Here is a 17,526-nt window from a genome sequence, read left to right as displayed (position 1 = left end):
GGGCCCAGACGCCGGGGGACGTGGTTACACTGCTGGTACTGGAGCAGCTGTATGAGCGGTGCCCATCTGACCTGAGGCTGTGGTTAAGGGACCAAAAGCCAGAGAACCCGCGACATGCAGGGCGGCTGGCTGATGACTATGTGAAGAACCGGTCGGGGGGTGTGATGGAGTAGGGATGTTTGTGTGGTTGAGAGCCAGGTATTCAGCTGTAACATGAACCTGGCCTGGGGGAGGGGAGGTCGTCACCTCTAGCTGGGGCTAGACAAAGGGAAGAGTTGAGTGTTTTTTCAGTTTCGGATTAGGAGCTGGGTGGTGGGTTTACAGGGAAACCCATGCTGGATTCCAGACACCCTGAACCCCCAGAAGGGCCAGATTGAGGGGTCCTGGCGCTGAACACAAGCTCTGCTGTATCCTATGTTCCTGTTGTCCAATAAACCTTCTGTTTTACTGGCTGGCTGAGAGTCACTGTGGGTCCCAGGAAGAGGGGTGCAGGGCCTGACTCCCCGACACTCCATGACAACTGGTGGCAGGGGTGGGATCTACTGCACCCAGTGGACGGCGCTTTCTGCAGTAAGTGACTGGGGAGCAGTAAAACGAAGGGGCAATTGCAGGGTGATTACCCCTAGCAGAGTGTGACCAGAGAGAAGGACTTTGCAGTAACAGGGTCCCCCGGGGGAATCACAGCGAGCGATCCCAGGGGCGGAGGAGGCTGCAGCTCGACCCTGGCAGAGAGGTGGTGACCTGAAGGACTGGCACACTAGGGGTCCCCCTGGAACCCATGGGGAGCGGCGAGCACCCCGGCCTGCGAGCGGCCAGCAGGAAGATGTGTGCCAAGCAGCGCAAGTGTGAGCTGGTGGAGCTGTGCAAGCAGAGGGGGCTGCACTGTGGGAAGCTCACCAAGGCCCAGCTGATTGCCCGGCTGGAGGAGAGAGATCGCAGGAATGAACCGGTCCCTGTCTCTGAGGGAAGCAGCCTGGCAGATGCAGCGCAGGCACCAGTGTCTGTCCCCACTGGGAGTGGTCAGCCGGCCACTGAGGGCTTCCCGAGACCTCCCACCCCTAGGCCGAGGGGGAGGAGGATCCCAGCTACACCGTGACCCCCCCAGCCAGCAGGGGATCGGCCCGGCGAAGCTCACCCCCCAGCCGGGGATCATCCCGGCGACGCTCGGCCTCCGTGGAGCGCAGGCGGCTGGACTTGGAGAGAGAGATAAAACTGAAAGAGATGGAGGAGCGAAAGGAACAGAGAGAATAAGAGGAGAGACAGAGGGAACGTGAGGAGAGACAGAGGGAACGTGAGGTGAGACAAAGCCGGCGTGAGCTGGAGGAGAAGCAGAAGCAGCGTGAATACGAAGAGAGGGAGAAGGAGAACCAGCGTAAACACGAGGAGAACCAGCGCCAGCAGGAGCGGGAGGAGAAGGAGAAGCAGCGCAAACATGAACTGGCCCTGGCCCAGCAGAACAACAGTAAGGCCCCGGCTGCGGTGAGTGAGGGAGGGCCCAAGCCTACAAAGAGCTTCGATAAGAGCTTCCTGGCCCGGCGTAAGGAGGGGGAGGACATAGACACCTTCCTGACGGCCTTTGAGAACGCCTGCGCGCTGCACCGGGTTGACCCTGCAGACAGGATCCGGTGCTTCACCCCCTTACTGGACTCCACCGCCGTGGAGGTGTACAGCCGAATGAGAGGGGCGGAGGCGGGGGACTACAACCTGTTCGAAGAGGCCCTGCTCCGTGAGTTTGGGCTGACCCCAGAGATGTACCGGAAGAGGTTCCGGAGTCAACATAAGACCCGGGAGGTCACATACCTACAACTGGTCAACCGGGCGCAGGGGTACGCCCACAAGTGGACAGCTGGGGCCCAAACTAGAGAGGACCTGCTTGACCTATTCGTACTAGAGCACCTGTATGAGCAGTGCCCATCCGACCTGAGGTGGTGGTTGATGGACCAGAAGCCGGAGAACCCGCAGCATGCAGGCTGACTGGCCAACTAATATGTGGACAGTCGGGCAGGGGATGGCAGGGAGGAGCCTCGAGGGAGCAGGCCTGCCTCAACGCAGAGAGAGAGTCACCACGGGGCCTCCCAGCGGGGGCCTATGGAGAACCCCCACAAAAGGGGAACGTCCAGCGTCAGGTCCACCCGACCCCCTCGAGGGGACCCACGAGACATGGGCTGCTTTCACTGTGGCCAACAAGGCCACATACGGGCCCAGTGCCCCAAGTTCAGAGACAGACCGAGCAGACCCAACCCGCAGAGGGTTAACTGGGTAAAGACCCAATCGGAGGAGGGGCAACATGCCCAAGAGAGGGGGGCTGGCAGCGTCCCACCTGGGAAGGAGGGAGGAGGGCCCCAGGTCAGCGCCTCTGGGGGGCTGGATGCTCCGGACACAAGGTTCTGCTACAGGGTGGGCACGGGGCTGCCCCTCCGGAACCAGTGCCTGGTTTCCCTGGAGGTGGATGGGAGGAAGGTCACTGGGTACTGGGACACGGGTGCAGAGGTGACGCTGGCCCAGCCCGAGGTGGTGGCCCCAGATCGGATGGTGCCTGACACCTACCTGACCCTGATGGGCGTGAGCGGGACCCCATTCAAGGTGCCCGTGGCGAGGGTGCACCTGAAGTGGGGGGTCAAGGAGGGCCCCAAGGATGTGGGGGTACACCCCCATTTGCCCACAGAGGTGCTAATGGGGGGGACCTCGAGGCCTGGCCAGGCAATGCCCGCGGTACCCTGATCGTGACCCGTAGTCAGAGTCGGCGCAGAGCACTGCACCCTGACAACAGGGAAGGTACTCTGCCCAGGGCACAAGACCCTAACCTGGTGGGGAGGGAACGCCCAGAGACACGACCCAGAGAGGCTGCGGCCTCAGACCCAGCCGGTGAGAGAGAGCAGGTCCCCATCCCTGTCCCAGCTGCTGAGTTCCAGGCCGAGGTGCAGAAAGATCCCTCCTTGCAGAAGCCCAGGGACTGGGCTGACCTCAGTGCAGTGCAGGCCATGAGGAGAGGTTGCAAGGAGAGGTTCCTGTGGGAGAAGGGGTTCCTGTACCGAGAATGGGCTCCCCCCAGGGAAGTGGAGTCATGGGGGATTAGGAGGCAGCTGGTGGTTCCCCAGAAGTTTCGCCACAAGCTCCTGTACCTGGCCCATGACATCCCCATCGCCGGGCACCAGGGAATCTGGCGCACCAAGCAGAGGCTGCTACAGAACTTTTACTGGCCTGGGGTCTTTACCCATGTCTGGCAGTACTGCCAATCCTGTGACCCCTGCCAGCGGGTGGGGAAGGCCCGGGACAAGGGGAAAGCAGCTCTGAGGCCTTTGCCCATCATAGAAGAGCCTTTCCAGAAGGTGGCCATGGACATGGTGGGACCTCTCAGCAAGGCAACCCGGTCAGGGAAGAAATACATCCTGGTGGTGGTAGATTTCGCCACTCGATACCCCGAGGCGGTGGCCTTGTCCTCTACTGAAGCAGACACCGTGGCGGATGCGCTGCTGACCATTTTCAGCCAGGTGGTGTTCCCCCAGGAAGTCTTAACGGACCAGGGGTCCAACTTCATGTCGATGCTGCTCCAGTCCCTGTGGGAGAAATGTGGGGTCCGACCCAGCTGGGCCTCAGCGTACCACCCCCAGACCAACGGGCTGGTGGAGAGGTTCAATGGGATGCTAAAGATGATGCTAAAAACATTCATGCACCAGAACCCACAGGACTGGGACAAGTACTTACCTCACCTGCTGTTTGCATACAGGGAGGTACCCCAGGAGTCTACTGGGTTTTCGCCTTTTGAACTGTTATATGGAAAGCGGGTAAGGGGGCCCCTGGACCTGATGAGAGACGAATGGGAGGGGAAGGCCGCTCCCGATGGAGAGTCGGTGGTGGAGTATGTCCTGACCTTCCGGGAAAGACTTACCGAGCTCATGGGCCTGGCCAGGGAGAATCTGGCCCAAGCCCAGAGGAAGCAGAAGGTCTGGTACGACCGCACGGCACGGGCCCGTGCCTTCGCCACCGGGGACCAAGTGATGGTTGTCATCCCCGTGAGGAAAAACAAACTCCAGGCTGCCTGGGAAGGGCCCTTCAAGGTTGTCAAGCAACTAAATGAGGTAAACTATGTGGTGGAGCTGTCGAACCGGGCTCATCACCGCCGGGTGTACCATGTGAATATGATGAAGCCATATTATGACCGGGGGAGTATGGTGTTTGCCGTGTGTGGGCACTGGGAGGAGCCGGGGGATGACCCTCTAGTGGATCTATTCCCGGGGACAAAGGCTGGCTCCCCCCTGGAGGCGATTCCCCTCTCTGATCAGCTGACCCCGGCCCAGCATGCTGAGATCAGAGGGGTGCTGCATCTGTACCGACAGTTGTTTTCCAACCAGCCTGGGCGCACTAATTTGACTGTCCACCGGGTGGAGACTGGGGCACACCCCCTGATACGCTGCTCCCCTTTTCGGGTTACCGGGAAGACTGCCCAGGACCTGGAAAGGGAGGTCAGGGACATGCTGGCTTTAGGGGTGATCCAGCCGTCCGCCAGCCCCTGGGCCTCCCCAGTGGTGCTGGTCCCCAAGAAGGACGGGTCGATCTGGTTCTGCGTGGACTATCGAAAGCTCAATGCCATCACCGTATCTGATGCCTACCCCATGCCAAGGCCTGATGAGCTCCTAGACAAGCTGGGAGGCGCTCGGTACCTCACCACCATGGATCTTACAAAGGGCTACTGGCAAGTGCCGCTGGACGCAGATGCCAGGCTGAAATCGGCCTTCATCACCCCCCTGGGGCTCTATGAGTTTCTGACCCTGCCCTTTGGCCTCAAGGGAGCGCCGGCCACCTTCCAGCGCCTGGTGGATCAGCTACTGAGGGGGATGGAGAGTTTTGCTGTGGCGTATATTGACGACATCTGCGTCTTCAGCCAGACCTGGGAGGACCATGTGTTCCAGGTTAGACAAGTGCTGGACCGACTCCAGGAGGCGGGGTTAACCGTAAAGGCTGAGAAGTGCAAGGTGGGGATGGTGGAAGTATATTACCCGGGCCATCGGGTGGGGAGCGGCTGCCTAAAGCCGGAACCAGCCAAGGTGGAGGTGATCAGAGATTGGCCCGCTCCCCAGACCAAAAAGCAGGTCCAGGCCTTTATCGGGATGGCGGGGTATTATCGAAGGTTCGTGCCCCACTTTAGCGCCATAGTCGCCCCCATCACTGAGCTGTGCAAGAAGGGGAAGCCAGACAAGGTGGTCTGGACCGAGCAGTGCCAGGAGGCTCTCCAGGCGCTGAAAGAGGCTCTGCTCAAAGGCCCAGTTCTGGCAAACCCAAACTTTGACAAGCCCTTTATGGTGTTTACCGACGCCTCAGACACGGGCCTGGGGGCGGTGTTGATGCAGGAGGATGAAAAGGGGGAGAGACATCCCATCGTGTACCTGAGCAAGAAGTTGCTACCCCGGGAGCAGAACTACGCGGCCATCGAGAAGGAATGCCTGGCCATGGTGTGGGCCCTGAAGAAACTGGAGCCATATCTCTTTGGGCGCCACTTCACCGTGTACACCGACCACTCTCCCCTGACCTGGCTGCACCAGATGAAAGGAGCCAACGCCAAGCTCCTGAGGTGGAGCCTGCTCCTGCAGGACTATGACATGGACGTGGTCCACGTGAAGGGAAGTGCCAACCTGATTGCGGATGCGCTGTCCCGGAGAGGGGGCCCCGAACTTCCCCGGGTCACTGGGCAGTGACCCCGCTCAGTTCAGTCTCGGACGGGGGAGAGGTGTGATGGAGTAGGGATGTTTCTGTGGTTGAGAGCCAGGTATTCAGCTGTAACATGAACCTGGCCTGGGGGAGGGGAGGTCGTCACCTCTAGCTGGGTCTAGACAAAGGGAAGAGTTGAGTGTTGTGGAAGCCAGTAAATAATTAACAAGGATTTGAAGAGATCTTAATGAATGTTAGTTAGCATGAGTTAGGCTAGCTGTGACCCTAATGACGTAAGATTTGTAAAAGCAAGATAATGTAAGACAGAGTGAACTGTGTGAAAGTTATTACGATCTTGCAATATGCAGTCTTGCTTTTTTTCTAGTAAGATAGCAGAAAAGCTTATGTATAAACAAAATGTATTTGTTGCTTTTTACTGTCTTCATGATTGCTAGAAATTGTCTGTAACAAAGGTATAAAGGCTTGCTGTGATTGTTTACCAGTTGATAGACCTGTCCAGGACCCTGTGTCCTATGGCACTCTCTCCCTCCATTGTAATTACTGGAGAAATAATAAAGTATTTGATTTTGCTGCACCCAAACAAAAAGCGAGAACTGAGTTTTTCTCCGACAATTTGGGGGCTCGTCCAGGATGGCAACGCCCACGGACCCACAGACGGCTACTACGGATCATTCCCCTTCGAACCCCATGGCGCCACATGAGAGGTATGAGACCTTTTGAAATCTCTATTGGGGTATCGGAGGAGGACTGTCCGTGAGGACGTCTGTCTCTGTTGGGCTCACGCCATCTGAACTTATTGACTGTGCAGCAGGATCAGATGCAAAGTGGTATTGGGGAGAGGCCCCAATAAGGTTAGTTTATAGCAGTACTGGGAACTGCTGAGTTGGCCAAGGTAAATGCATAGGTAAATGCATAAGGTAATGCATAGGTAAATGCATTAGAATGCACCGGTGCTGAGGGGTTTTTACCGCCTCAAGAGGGGTTGTCATACCGCCTCATGGTATTGGTCCGGACCAGGTAAAGATGCATCGTGGTTTAAAAAAAAAATTAAAAAGAGATAAAAAGGAAGAAAAAGAGGCCTTGGTGTGTGTGTGTGTGTGTACACCAGTGTGAGTGGCTGTTACTGGGCTAGCCTGGTAACTAGTGGATCTTTAGGAGATCCGACCCACGGTGGGCTGACTCAGCCTGGCATAGTCCGGCGAGGAAGCTGCCTGGGTCTAGGAGTGTGTGAACCCATCTTCCCTCCCCTTTCCTTGTGAGTCTCTCCTGTGTGAGTGCCCTGTAGGGAAAGATCCTTAGTTTCTGAGCCACTAGCGCGGACAGGGCACCCTCTCTGTGTGTGTAGGTGAAAAATGGGTAAGGGACTGTCTAAACATTCCTCCTCACCCCCTAAGGGTACCCCAGCATATTACATGTACGTACATTATGGTCCTAAAACCTGCAGGTATTTAGAGAATTGGAATCTTCACACGCGTGAAAATCCATCTAAACAATGCCCATTAGAAGGTACCTTCAATCTAGATAAGATCATATATCTCAGAGGAGCTTTTAATCACCAAGGAAAAGCCTCTGACACAGTGTGATCAATTTGTCTAGGAACGGGTTAATTTGAAATTCGGCTTAGCCCTGAGATAAAGGAGAAGTTGTTTTGTGTTCAAGGTCAAGAATCAGTGCGGACTATGCTAAGTGCAAAGAAAAACTGCTTTCAGCCCCAGCTGCTTGTGGAAAATAGAAACATAGGCAAACCAAAGGCAGTACAAGTTACAGAATTGGAATTATATTTGCAAAGCTTAACTTTCCAGTGAGGCATGTGTGAGTATTAAAGTGGTTTCAGGCTTGGGGCATTCATGTTTTTCCTGAGTGATGTGGGAGCGTTCCCAACACTCTCCATTGTTGTTTTATTATTTTTAATGAAGCTTTAAAATTTGATTATATGCTCTGTCAGTCTGATCGCCTGACATGAGGGATAAATTAGTGACAGGAATTTGTCACAGTTTGGTGAGTGATTAATAATGGGGGAGCCCTGCAGAATTTACACCATCTATCTGTTTTACCCTTGTTATTTTGTGTTTGCTTTGTTTGGTATTGTTGGTGTTATATGATAAGGATTGTATGATTATAGGTGAGCCCTAATAGAATAAGGAAACACTATCTGGTTTTGTTCTGTTTTGTTTAACCGGTTACTGTTGTTTTTCTGCTCTGTTCATTTGGGCGTTGGGTGTGTGAGCGGAACTGAACTTCTCGTTCGTAATTCCTCAGAGTGGAAGCCATGTGTGCGATGAAGCTCTGAGGTTGTATTGAGATCTTTCTGTCCCGCCCCCTGTGATGGACAATGTAATAGAGGTGGAAATATCTGGCTTAGACTGTAATTCTCTCTGCTTTCTGTGTAATTTTCTTTTCTGTTTAAGTGTCAGCAGACAAATGGGTGGGTCTCTGGGTAGACCCCCAAAGGGGTTTGGATTATGTGTTAAGTAAATGGCCATGTATTTTTGCCCAGGTGGCAGGCCTTACTAGGGAGGACTCGGGTAGTCTTGTGGGTAGAAATGTTTTGGGGAAAAGACCAGAAGGGTGGGGGCTAGTTGTGAAGCCCACCCTCCTAGCTAAACTGGTAGTGCCTAGGATAGGGACGATTCAGCGAGAAAAGCAGGATCGGGCCCAGGCAGGCAGGCAACAGACAGAGAGATTAGAAAACAAGTTGGAAACTTTTGAGGGTGTAGTGGAAAGAAGGAGTAAGTGAATATAAGCATGAGAATTTCAAATACTCAGAAGGATATTTGGAATGGTGATTTGCATTGGTAAAGAAAAAAAAACGAAAAAGCAAGGAGGAGTTAAAAGTAAAAAACAAGCCAGAGAGCATATGTATTAATGCAAATTAACTAACTGATAAGGTAGAGGCCGCTGAAACCAGGGCTGTCTAAGAAACACATACAAGAAATATGGGGTAATTCCTCTATTTTGCCTGAAATCAACAAGAGTATTTGTATATTTTAAGTAATGATTGACTGCCCAGAAGGGGTAGACCTCTGTTTTTGTCTTTCAGATAATCAAAGAAAACTAATGCCAGCTGCACAGCATTCACCGTACCATGATTTACTGGCACAATAAAAATTATGTTTTGTGTTCTATGTTCTGTCTTGTGGTGTTTGTCTCGTGGCCAGAATTGTTTTGTTTAATATTTTCATGGGATGGTCTGGTTTGAAATCAAGCGGAAGTGTTGGATTGAAATGCAGATACTTGTTTTGTTCAACTTAGCATACAAAGTGTTTGGTTACATCAGAAAAATGTGATATACTAAAGTCTAATACATTTTCTTAAGTAAGAGAGAGAACCTACATTGGCCAAATCTTTTAATTGAGAATTGTTGTTAAAATTTGCATACTGCCAGTCTTTGGAAGCAAGGACATGAAAAGTTAACCCACTCCCCATATTGTACATGGGATCCTTCTGGCTACCTCAGACTTTTAGCCAGAGGGCTGGGGATGGTGGATACCTATTGGACTAGAGGTTATATTCAGTGAACTTCTCAAGTGGGTGTGCTTGTCCTGGCTTGTTCTTCCAAAGTTCTGTAATAAGGTTATTTTAGTGAAAGGGTATATGTGGCATACATTGAATAATAAGACTTATGTACTGTATAACAGTACTGTTTATGTGTTCATGGTATGAAAAAGGTGTATAATTGAAGAGTAAAAGTTTCCTTTGTAGGTTGAATGAAAAAAAAAAAGAGGATAGATAACATGCGCTGGCTCCAGTCAAGGACACCGCTCACGGCTAGGACTTGGCTGCCTACCAAGGAAAGGGGCGGGGAATGGTTGCTGCAGTTACACAAGATTGGTGTGCAGCGGCCAGCCCACCCTCCTCCTTGGGGACCTTTTGTAAATATTCAGATTGATTTTATTTAAATGTCTAAATGTTGTGGTTATGAATATGTATTAGTTTTAGTTGATGTATTTACCAATTGGGTTGAAGCTTTTCCCTGCAGGAAAGCAGATGTCTTTGCTTAAAGGTTTTGTACCACGTTTTGGCATCCCTGTGAGTATCAACAGTGATCGTGGAACTCACTTTACTGGACAGATTGTAAAGGAGTTATGTGCAGTTTTGCAGATCCAACACAACCTTCACTGCCCTCATCATCCACAATCTGCTGGGACAGTGGAACGCCAGAACGGGATTTTAAAAAATAAACTGGCCAAGATTTGTGCTGAAACACACTTAAAGTGGCCAGATGCCCTTCCTTTGGCACTGATGTGTATGAGAGCCATTCCCAATCGAAAGACTGGACTCAGCCCTCATGAAATTTTGACAGGACACCCAATGCGACTACCAACTGCATCCCCACTAACCCCAGCTCCGATGGACATTCATTTGATGGATAACATAATGCTTAAGTATTGTCAGGCACTAATGAAATGTGTTAAGTCTTTTTTATACACAGGTGATGGAAGCACTAACGAAGGATCCTGTGCAACCTTGCCACTCGTTGGAACCAGGAGCCTGGGTCTACCTACAGATCCATCAACGAAAGACTGCCTTGGCTCCACGCTGGAACGGCCCTTTCCAAGTCCTGCTGACTACCGACACCGCTGTGAAGTGCCACAGACTGACTGCTTGGACCCAGGATTCTCACTGCACAAAGACCCCTCCACCCCAGGAGAATTCTCCTACTGATGATTAGCCTATTCTTTCTTCTAGTTCTACTGTGCCTTCTGGACAGCAGGAAAAAGGACAAGGTGACGTACTAGCAACCTCTCCCTTGTCCACTGACAAACTACTGTGCCTTTGAACTTTTGTGGAAAAAGCAAATCATTACAGGATGATGTCCTAGTACTCTCCCCTGTAGGATGCTGAACCACAACTGCTTCAGGAAAGAAGAAGAAACACTCACTCCACTGACATTGCCATAGTCCAGGAGTTACTGACTGAAAAAGACATTGAGAACTGACCCTGGTGAAGAAACAAAGAATTACATACTGGCAGGAAGAAATTTGTGGGACCCATGCTTGGGAATGTGGTATTAATTGGATTTTGGGGTTTATTCTACAGGCTGCGCCCTGTGTTTTGGATAAATCCTTCAGTATGTATTGCCCTCCCTAATTGGATTTTAAATGACATTGCCCTTATCCAGTTTTCACATCACTTTTACATACCCAGATTGCTCACAAGGGGCTGCCATTAGATTAGCAGAAGGGAGAACCTGGAATAAGAGGACATTGGGCAGATCCCTGTGGGCTGGGGCTCATAGTGTCGTAGCCATTTGGACTATTCTTAAAGGCCATGGACATGATAAGACATTGGGCCAACTAGAAAAGGCCACTAGCCTTATTCTTGAAACTCAGCTATCTTAAGTACGGGCTGGAGTTGGTGAGTTACATGTCATTTCCACCCTTAGTTCTATGACCCAGAAGTTACTGACAGAGATGGTATTGAATATCACTGAGGCTGGGAAGGCATTGCAGTGGGATCTAGACCAGACTTGGCCCACTGCCCTTACAGACACATCAGGAACCATCTGATCTGTGGTCATGAAGACATACTTGGACACTTTCTGGATGGAAGTGTGGACATTCACAGTGCTCCTTCCAAGCATATGGACCGGTTAGGGTGGGTGTGGGCTCCCACATACCGAATCCTGCCGGGTCCATGGGGAGGATGCATGGGGATTGGGTGATTCACCGAGATATCTGGGAAGTGAGACCGCCTGATACTCCTAATCGATTTTTAGTTAGTGCTCCTGGGATTACAGCTGATATTTGGCTGGGGTTAGGAAATCTATGGACGTTTTGGCCCTTAGAACCACCACAGCTTCAGTGTGTACAGAAACTGAAGCCAGGGGAAGTTGTCATTGTTTATGACAATATTTGCTGGGAGGGTAGAGGTCAAGGAACTACCCTGACAGGACACCCACTTTTTCGAACTAATGATAGCTGTGTGTGCGTTAGTGCCACCACTTTACAAGATATACATATTAATCTTACCACTGCTGCAGGCAATCCTATCATTTCCTGGCCTGCAGATAGAATGTTGCAAGTAGCTTTTAGATTTCAGGTATATTTTAATTGGACTAGAGTAGTGCCTGATTGGTTTCAAAATTTGCTTTTATTGTTACCAGAGGTTCGAAGAATCTCTGAATTGCAAGGGCAAATTCATATGCTTCAGAATATATATATCATGCTGAATAGTATGCCTTTCATACAGCTTATAGAGTGTCTACTTTAGGTACTGAGTATGATGTATTGTGCTTTGTAACCAAAACTGTACAACAACCCCATTATTTTATTCCTATGGGAATGTTATTGTTTGTAGTGTTGTTAGTTTAGGATTATGTTGTTGTTGTTGTAAAGGACATAATGATAGTAATAATACCTTTCATGTTCATGCTACTCATGCATTGTCATTACATCCCATGAAAACCCCTAAGATTGACATATCTGCTGTAGAATCTGAAATCAGTTTCGGTTTAGGAGCTGGGTGGTGGGTTTACAGGGGAACCCATGCTGGATTCCAGACACCGTGAACCCCCAGAAGGGCCAGATTGAGGGGTCCTGGCGCTGAACACAAGCTCTGCTGTATCCTATGTTCCTGTTGTCCAATAAACCTTCTGTTTTACTGGCTGGCTGAGAGTCGCTGTGAGTCCCAGGAAGAGGGGTGCAGGGCCGGGCTCCCCCACACTCCGTGACAGGGGGTGGCAGGGAGGAACCCCAAAGGAACAGGCCCGTCGCGACGCAGAGAGAGAGTCATCCTGAGACCACCCAAAAAGGGAATCGGGAGAGCCCCCGCCCAAAGGGAACGGCCAGCACCAGGGACAACCGACCGGTTCGAGGGGACCAACGGGACATGCGCTGCTATCAATGTGGCCAGAAGGGCCACCTGCGGTCCCAGTGCCCCAAACTCCCAGACAAACTGAGCAGACCGACCCCACACCGGGTTAACTGGGTAGAGACCCAGTCGGACGAGGGGCAGCGGTCGCAGGAAAGGGGGGCTGGCCGCGTACCACCTGTGAAGGAGGGAGGGGGGGCCTGGGTCGACCCCTCCGAGGGGCTGGATGCTCCCAACCCTGAGTTTTGGGTTTACAGGGTGAGCACGGGGCTGCCCCTCCGGAGCGAGTGCCTTGTTCCCCTGGAGGTAGACGGGAGGGAGGCCACTGGGTACTGGGACATGGGCGCAGAGGTGACGCTGGCCCGGCCCGAGGTGGTGGGCTCAGATCGGATGGTGCCCAACACCTACCTGACCCTGAGGGGTGTGATCGGGACCCCATTCAGGGTGCCTGTGGCGAGGGTACACCTGAAGTGGGGGGACAAGGAGGGCCCCAAGGACGTGGGGGTGCACCCACATTTGCCCACGGAGGTGTTAATGGGGGGGGATCTCGAGGACTGGCCAAGTAACACCCGGGGTGCCCTGGCCGTGAACCATAGTCAGAGTCGACGCAGGGCTCTGCACCCTGACACCGGGGAAGGTACTCTGCCCGAGACACCGGACCCTGACCCGGTGGGGAGGGAACGCCCAGGGATAGGGCTCAGAGAGGCTGTGGCCCCAGACCCAGCCGGTGAGAGAGAGCAGATCCCCGTCCCTGCCCCAGTGGCTGAGTACCAGGCCGCGGTGCAGGAAGACCCCTCCTTGCGGAGGTTAGGGGACCTGGCCAGCCTCGGGGGGGGACAGACCATGGGACGAGGTGGCCGGAAAAGGTTCCTGTGGGAGAAGGGGTTCCTGTACCGAGAATGGGCTCTCCCAGGGAAGATGGAGTCAGGGGGGATCAGGAGGCAGCTGGTGGTACCCCAGGAGTATCGCCACCAGCTGCTGTGCCAGGCCCATGACATTCCCCCCTCAGGGCACCAGGGAGCCTGGCGTACCCAGCAGAAGCTGCTACAGAACTATTACTGGCCTGGGGTCTTTGCCCATGTCCGGCAGCACTGCCGCTGCTGTGACGTCTGCCAGAGTGGGAGGAAGGCCCGGGACAGGGGGAAGATGGCTGTAAGGCCCTTGCCCCGCCCCGAGGAGCCTGTCCAGAGGGGGGCCAGGGTCAAAAGGGGGGCTCTGAACCGAGAGAGCCCGAATCACAGCCCCCCAGACTGGAACGTGGGAAGAAGGCCCCAGGCCCGCGTGCACCCCAGGGGTATTGGGGTGGGGAAAGGGCGCGGGCGGCATAAGGCTTCCCCCCTGCAACCTGCAAGTGCCCTCGAGTCCCCCCGACATACAGGGGGGCAGGAAACTGGAATGACCTGGGGTAACTCTCCCCCCAGAACGGGGGGGACCCTGGGGCCTCTGTGGGAATGTAGGTGGGTTCGAACTTCCCCAGGTCACTGGCTGGAGTGACCCCGCTCAGTTCGGTCTCGAAGGGGGGAGAGGTGTGACGAAGTGGGACTGTTCGCACTGGGGGCTGGGGACAGATCCTAAGTATCTAGCAGCAAAAGGCCATGCAGCAAATGCCTGAAGCTCTGTCTCCTAGCAACTGATGGCCTGGCCCCTCCCTGCAAAGGTGCATCTAAAGGTGTTGGAGACAAAGGGGTCAGGTGACCTCCTGGCCAGGGAAAGAAGCGGAGCAGGGAGGAGGGGCCGGAGGGGGTTGAGGAGACTGGCGCTGGCTGGGGATAGAGGGGAGGCAGAGAGAGAAGGCTCTGATCCCCGATGGGGGCTGTGGGGCTCCTGGGGACCCCAATATGGTCCTAACAAGGGGGATCCTGTTATCTGTGCCTGCAAGACCTGTGCTGGGCTGTGTTCCTGTCGGCTAAATAAACCTTCTGCTTTACTGGCTGGCTGAGAGTCACTGTGGGTCCCAGGAAGGGGGTGCAGGGCCGGACTCCCCCACACTCCGTGACACCCGGTCTCCTGGCAACTGCTTCCCTGGGCCCCTCCCCGGCAAGGTGTGAGCGGAAGGCGTTGGAGAACAAAGGGGTCAGGTGACCGCCTGGCCCTGGGAACGGGACAAAAGCCAGAGGAGGGGCTGGACGGAGGCTCAGTTTGGACCTGGCTGGGGAGACGGGGGGAGGCCAGAACCAGGGTCTAGGCTCCCTACCCCCCAAGATGGACCCAGCTGAGGGGTCCAGTTCTCTGCCCCTACAAGCCCTGTTTGGGGCCGTGTTCCTGTCATCGAACAAACCAGCTGTGTCACTGGCTGAGAGTCCTGGGGAATCACAGGAAGTGGGGGTGCAGGGCCCGACTCCCCCACACTCCGTGACACCCTACAATAACACAGCACTGCATGCAGCACCAGCGGGGTTATAAGAGACCCTACAATAACAAAGCAGAGCAAGCAGCAGGTGCAGTGTTTATGAGAGACCCTACAATAACACACCAGTGTGTACAGCTTTCCAGTATCAAATCTCAGTAAACAACAAGCATCACTCAGTGCGAAGTCTGAAGCCCTCCACCCACAAACGGACCAGGACCCTAGTGGTTGGCTCTGCCCAGCACCCCCACATCTCAGGCTGGTGGGAGGGGAGCCAGCCCAGCCCTGCTCCCCGAGGCCTCTGGGTCTCTGTTCTCAGCAGACGACGCAGCGGGAGCGCCGGGGCCGGCTCATCTCCTTCGTCAGGTTCTGTATCTGCTGCTGCAACTGCGCCACCTCCCCCCGGAGCCCCTCGCGCAGCAGCCGCTCCTGCTCCTGGGGGACAGAGCCGAGGGTTAGTGCCACCGACACAGAGCTGTGGAGCTCTGGAGCGGGGGGCCAGGGGTCCTGGCTCCCACCTCCCCTCCCCGTTCTAACCACCAGACCTCCCGCCCCCCTCCCAGAGCCAGGAGAGAACCCAGGAGTCCTGGCTCCCAGCCCCAGTTAATGCTATTCAGCCAATTCACCATCATCCCTTTCTCTAGCACCTGCTGGTATTTCTCCACCATCTCCCGCTGGTCATCCAGGACGCGCTGGTAGCCCCCAGGCACCGAGTAGCTCCCCTCGCAGTCCCATTCAGCTCCCAGAGCCAGGAGAGAACCCAGGAGTCCTGGCTCCCAGCCCCCCCTGCTCTAACCACTAGACCCCACTCCCCTCCCAGACCTGGGAGAGAACCCAGGAGTCCTGGCTCCCAGCCCCCCCTGCTCTAACCCACCAGCCCCCACTCCCCTCCCAGACCTGGGAGAGAACCCAGGAGTCCTGGCTCCCAGCCCCTGCTCTAACCACTAGACCCCATTCAGCTCCCAGAGCTGGGGATAGAACCAGGGGGCTCCCACCCCCCTGCTCCAGGCAGCCCAGCTCCCCGGGGTCCCGGGGCGGGTACCTGCAGTTTCAGGGCCAGCGCTGTCTCCTGCTCGGCCAGCAGCTGCCTCCTCTCTTCCTCCATCTTGGCTGTCAGCTGCTGGACGTGCTCCTGGTGGCTGCGCTCCTGGTCCTGCAGCAGCTGCTCCGTCCTGGCCTGCATCTCCTGGCTCAGCTGGGCCTCCCGCTCGGCCGCCTCGGCCCGCGCCCGCTCCACTGGGGGGGGGAGGCACATAGTCAGGGCCAGGGGCTCGGGGTGCAGAGCCCTGGCCTGGGTCACTGGGGCATCAGTGCCCAGGAGTCACCAGATCTATGGAGCCAGAGCCCTGGCCCTGGGGTCACCGCGTCCATGGGGCACTGGATGTATGGGGCCCTGGGATCACTGGATCTATGGTGCTGGGGTCACCAGATCTATGGGTCACTGGGCCTGGGAGGCCACAGAGCCTGTACCCTGAGGCACCGGATCTATGGGACTGCAGAGCCCTGGTATCTGTGGGGTCCAGGAGTCCCAGGATCTATGGGTCTATGGAGCCGTGAGGGCCAGGGGTCACTGAGTCTATGGGGCCATGAGGGCCAGGGGTCACTGGGTCTATGGGGCCATGAGGGCCAGGGGTCACTGGGTCGGGAGTGCCAGGGGTCACTGGGTCTATGGGGCCACGGCGTTCAGGGGGGGTGAGTCAAGAGATCCCCAGATCCATAGGGCCGTGGGGTCACAGGACTATAAGCCCCAGCTCTGGAGTCACCTTCAATCTCCCTCTGTCTGTCCGTGAGGCTCTGGTCCGTCTGCAGGACGGCCTGGGCCACCGTCTCCTTGGACTTCAGAAACTGCTGCAGCACCTCGGCCGCCTGGGGGCACCGGGGAGAAAGGGGGTGAGCTGGAGCCCACATCCCCCCCACTTGCCTCCCCCACAGATCCAGGGGCCCACAGACTCTCTCGCCTGCGTCTCCAGACACCTAGGGGACCCCAGAACAGTGGGAACCTCCACACTGCCCTCTCATCCCATCAGTCTAGGAGAAGCCTGGACCAAAAACCCACAGCGGGATCCAGCGGTGCCATTAGTGTTTCCCCCCAGGGCACCCGCAGGCTGTGTGAGCTGCTCAGAGCCACGGCCAGAGACAGAACACAGGAGTCCTGGCTCCCAGCACCCCCTGCTCTCACCACCAGACCCCACTGCCCTCCCAGAGCCGGGGACAGAACCCAGGAGTCCTGGCTCCCAACCCCAATTAATGCTATTCAGCCAATTCACCATGATCCCTTTCCCTGGCACCAGCTGGTATTTCTCCACCATCTCCCGCTGGTCGTCCAGGAGGCGCTGGTAGCCCCCGGGCACCGAGTAGCCCCCCTCGCAGACCCGCTTCTCCAGCTCCTGCGACAGCTCCAAGAGCGCGGCCGTGCACCGGTCCGACGACGCCTGCTCGTTCCGGCAGCAGAGCTCAGCGCGCTTGGAGTCCAGCTCGTCCTGCGGAGAGAGGGGACATCGGAGGAGAAAGTCCCTGTGCCCCATTCCCTGCCCCAGAGAGCCTGGCCAGGTCCCTGCCCTGGGGCCAGTGCCCCTGAAGGCCCCATGCCCCACTCCGCAGACCCAGCCAGGCCCCTCCCCGGGACCAGATCGGGACCAGCGCCCCCTAGAGCCCTATTTCCCCGTGGGTCGCTGCAGGCTGGGGCAGGAGGAGCTGCG

The 17,526-nt window shown here is 55.3% G+C and overlaps 1 protein-coding gene across 4 annotated transcripts in view; it reads right to left on the bottom strand.

Moving 5' to 3' along the window:
• The window catches only part of LOC123351454 (guanylate-binding protein 1-like), a 292,158-nt gene that overhangs the window by 200,550 nt on the left and 74,082 nt on the right, over positions 1–17,526 (bottom strand). For 3 of the 4 annotated variants that reach the window (XM_044990807.1, XM_044990808.1, XM_044990809.1), the window contains 4 exons: positions 17,095–17,307; positions 16,591–16,693; positions 15,870–16,063; positions 14,918–15,262 (listed from right to left, as the gene is read on the bottom strand). The exons of the other annotated variant lie outside the window; for it this stretch is intronic. In XM_044990807.1, the coding sequence (XP_044846742.1) occupies positions 15,143–15,262; positions 15,870–16,063; positions 16,591–16,693; positions 17,095–17,307 (630 nt within the window). In that variant the 3' untranslated portion in view covers positions 14,918–15,142. Of the gene's footprint in view, positions 1–14,917; positions 15,263–15,869; positions 16,064–16,590; positions 16,694–17,094; positions 17,308–17,526 lie in introns of those variants that run through there. 4 annotated transcript variants of the gene reach the window in all.

The sequence above is a fragment of the Mauremys mutica genome, chromosome 17 (assembly GCF_020497125.1).
Source record: "Mauremys mutica isolate MM-2020 ecotype Southern chromosome 17, ASM2049712v1, whole genome shotgun sequence".
Taxonomy (NCBI): Eukaryota; Metazoa; Chordata; order Testudines; family Geoemydidae; genus Mauremys; species Mauremys mutica.
This window is presented reverse-complemented; position numbering and strand designations above follow the sequence as displayed.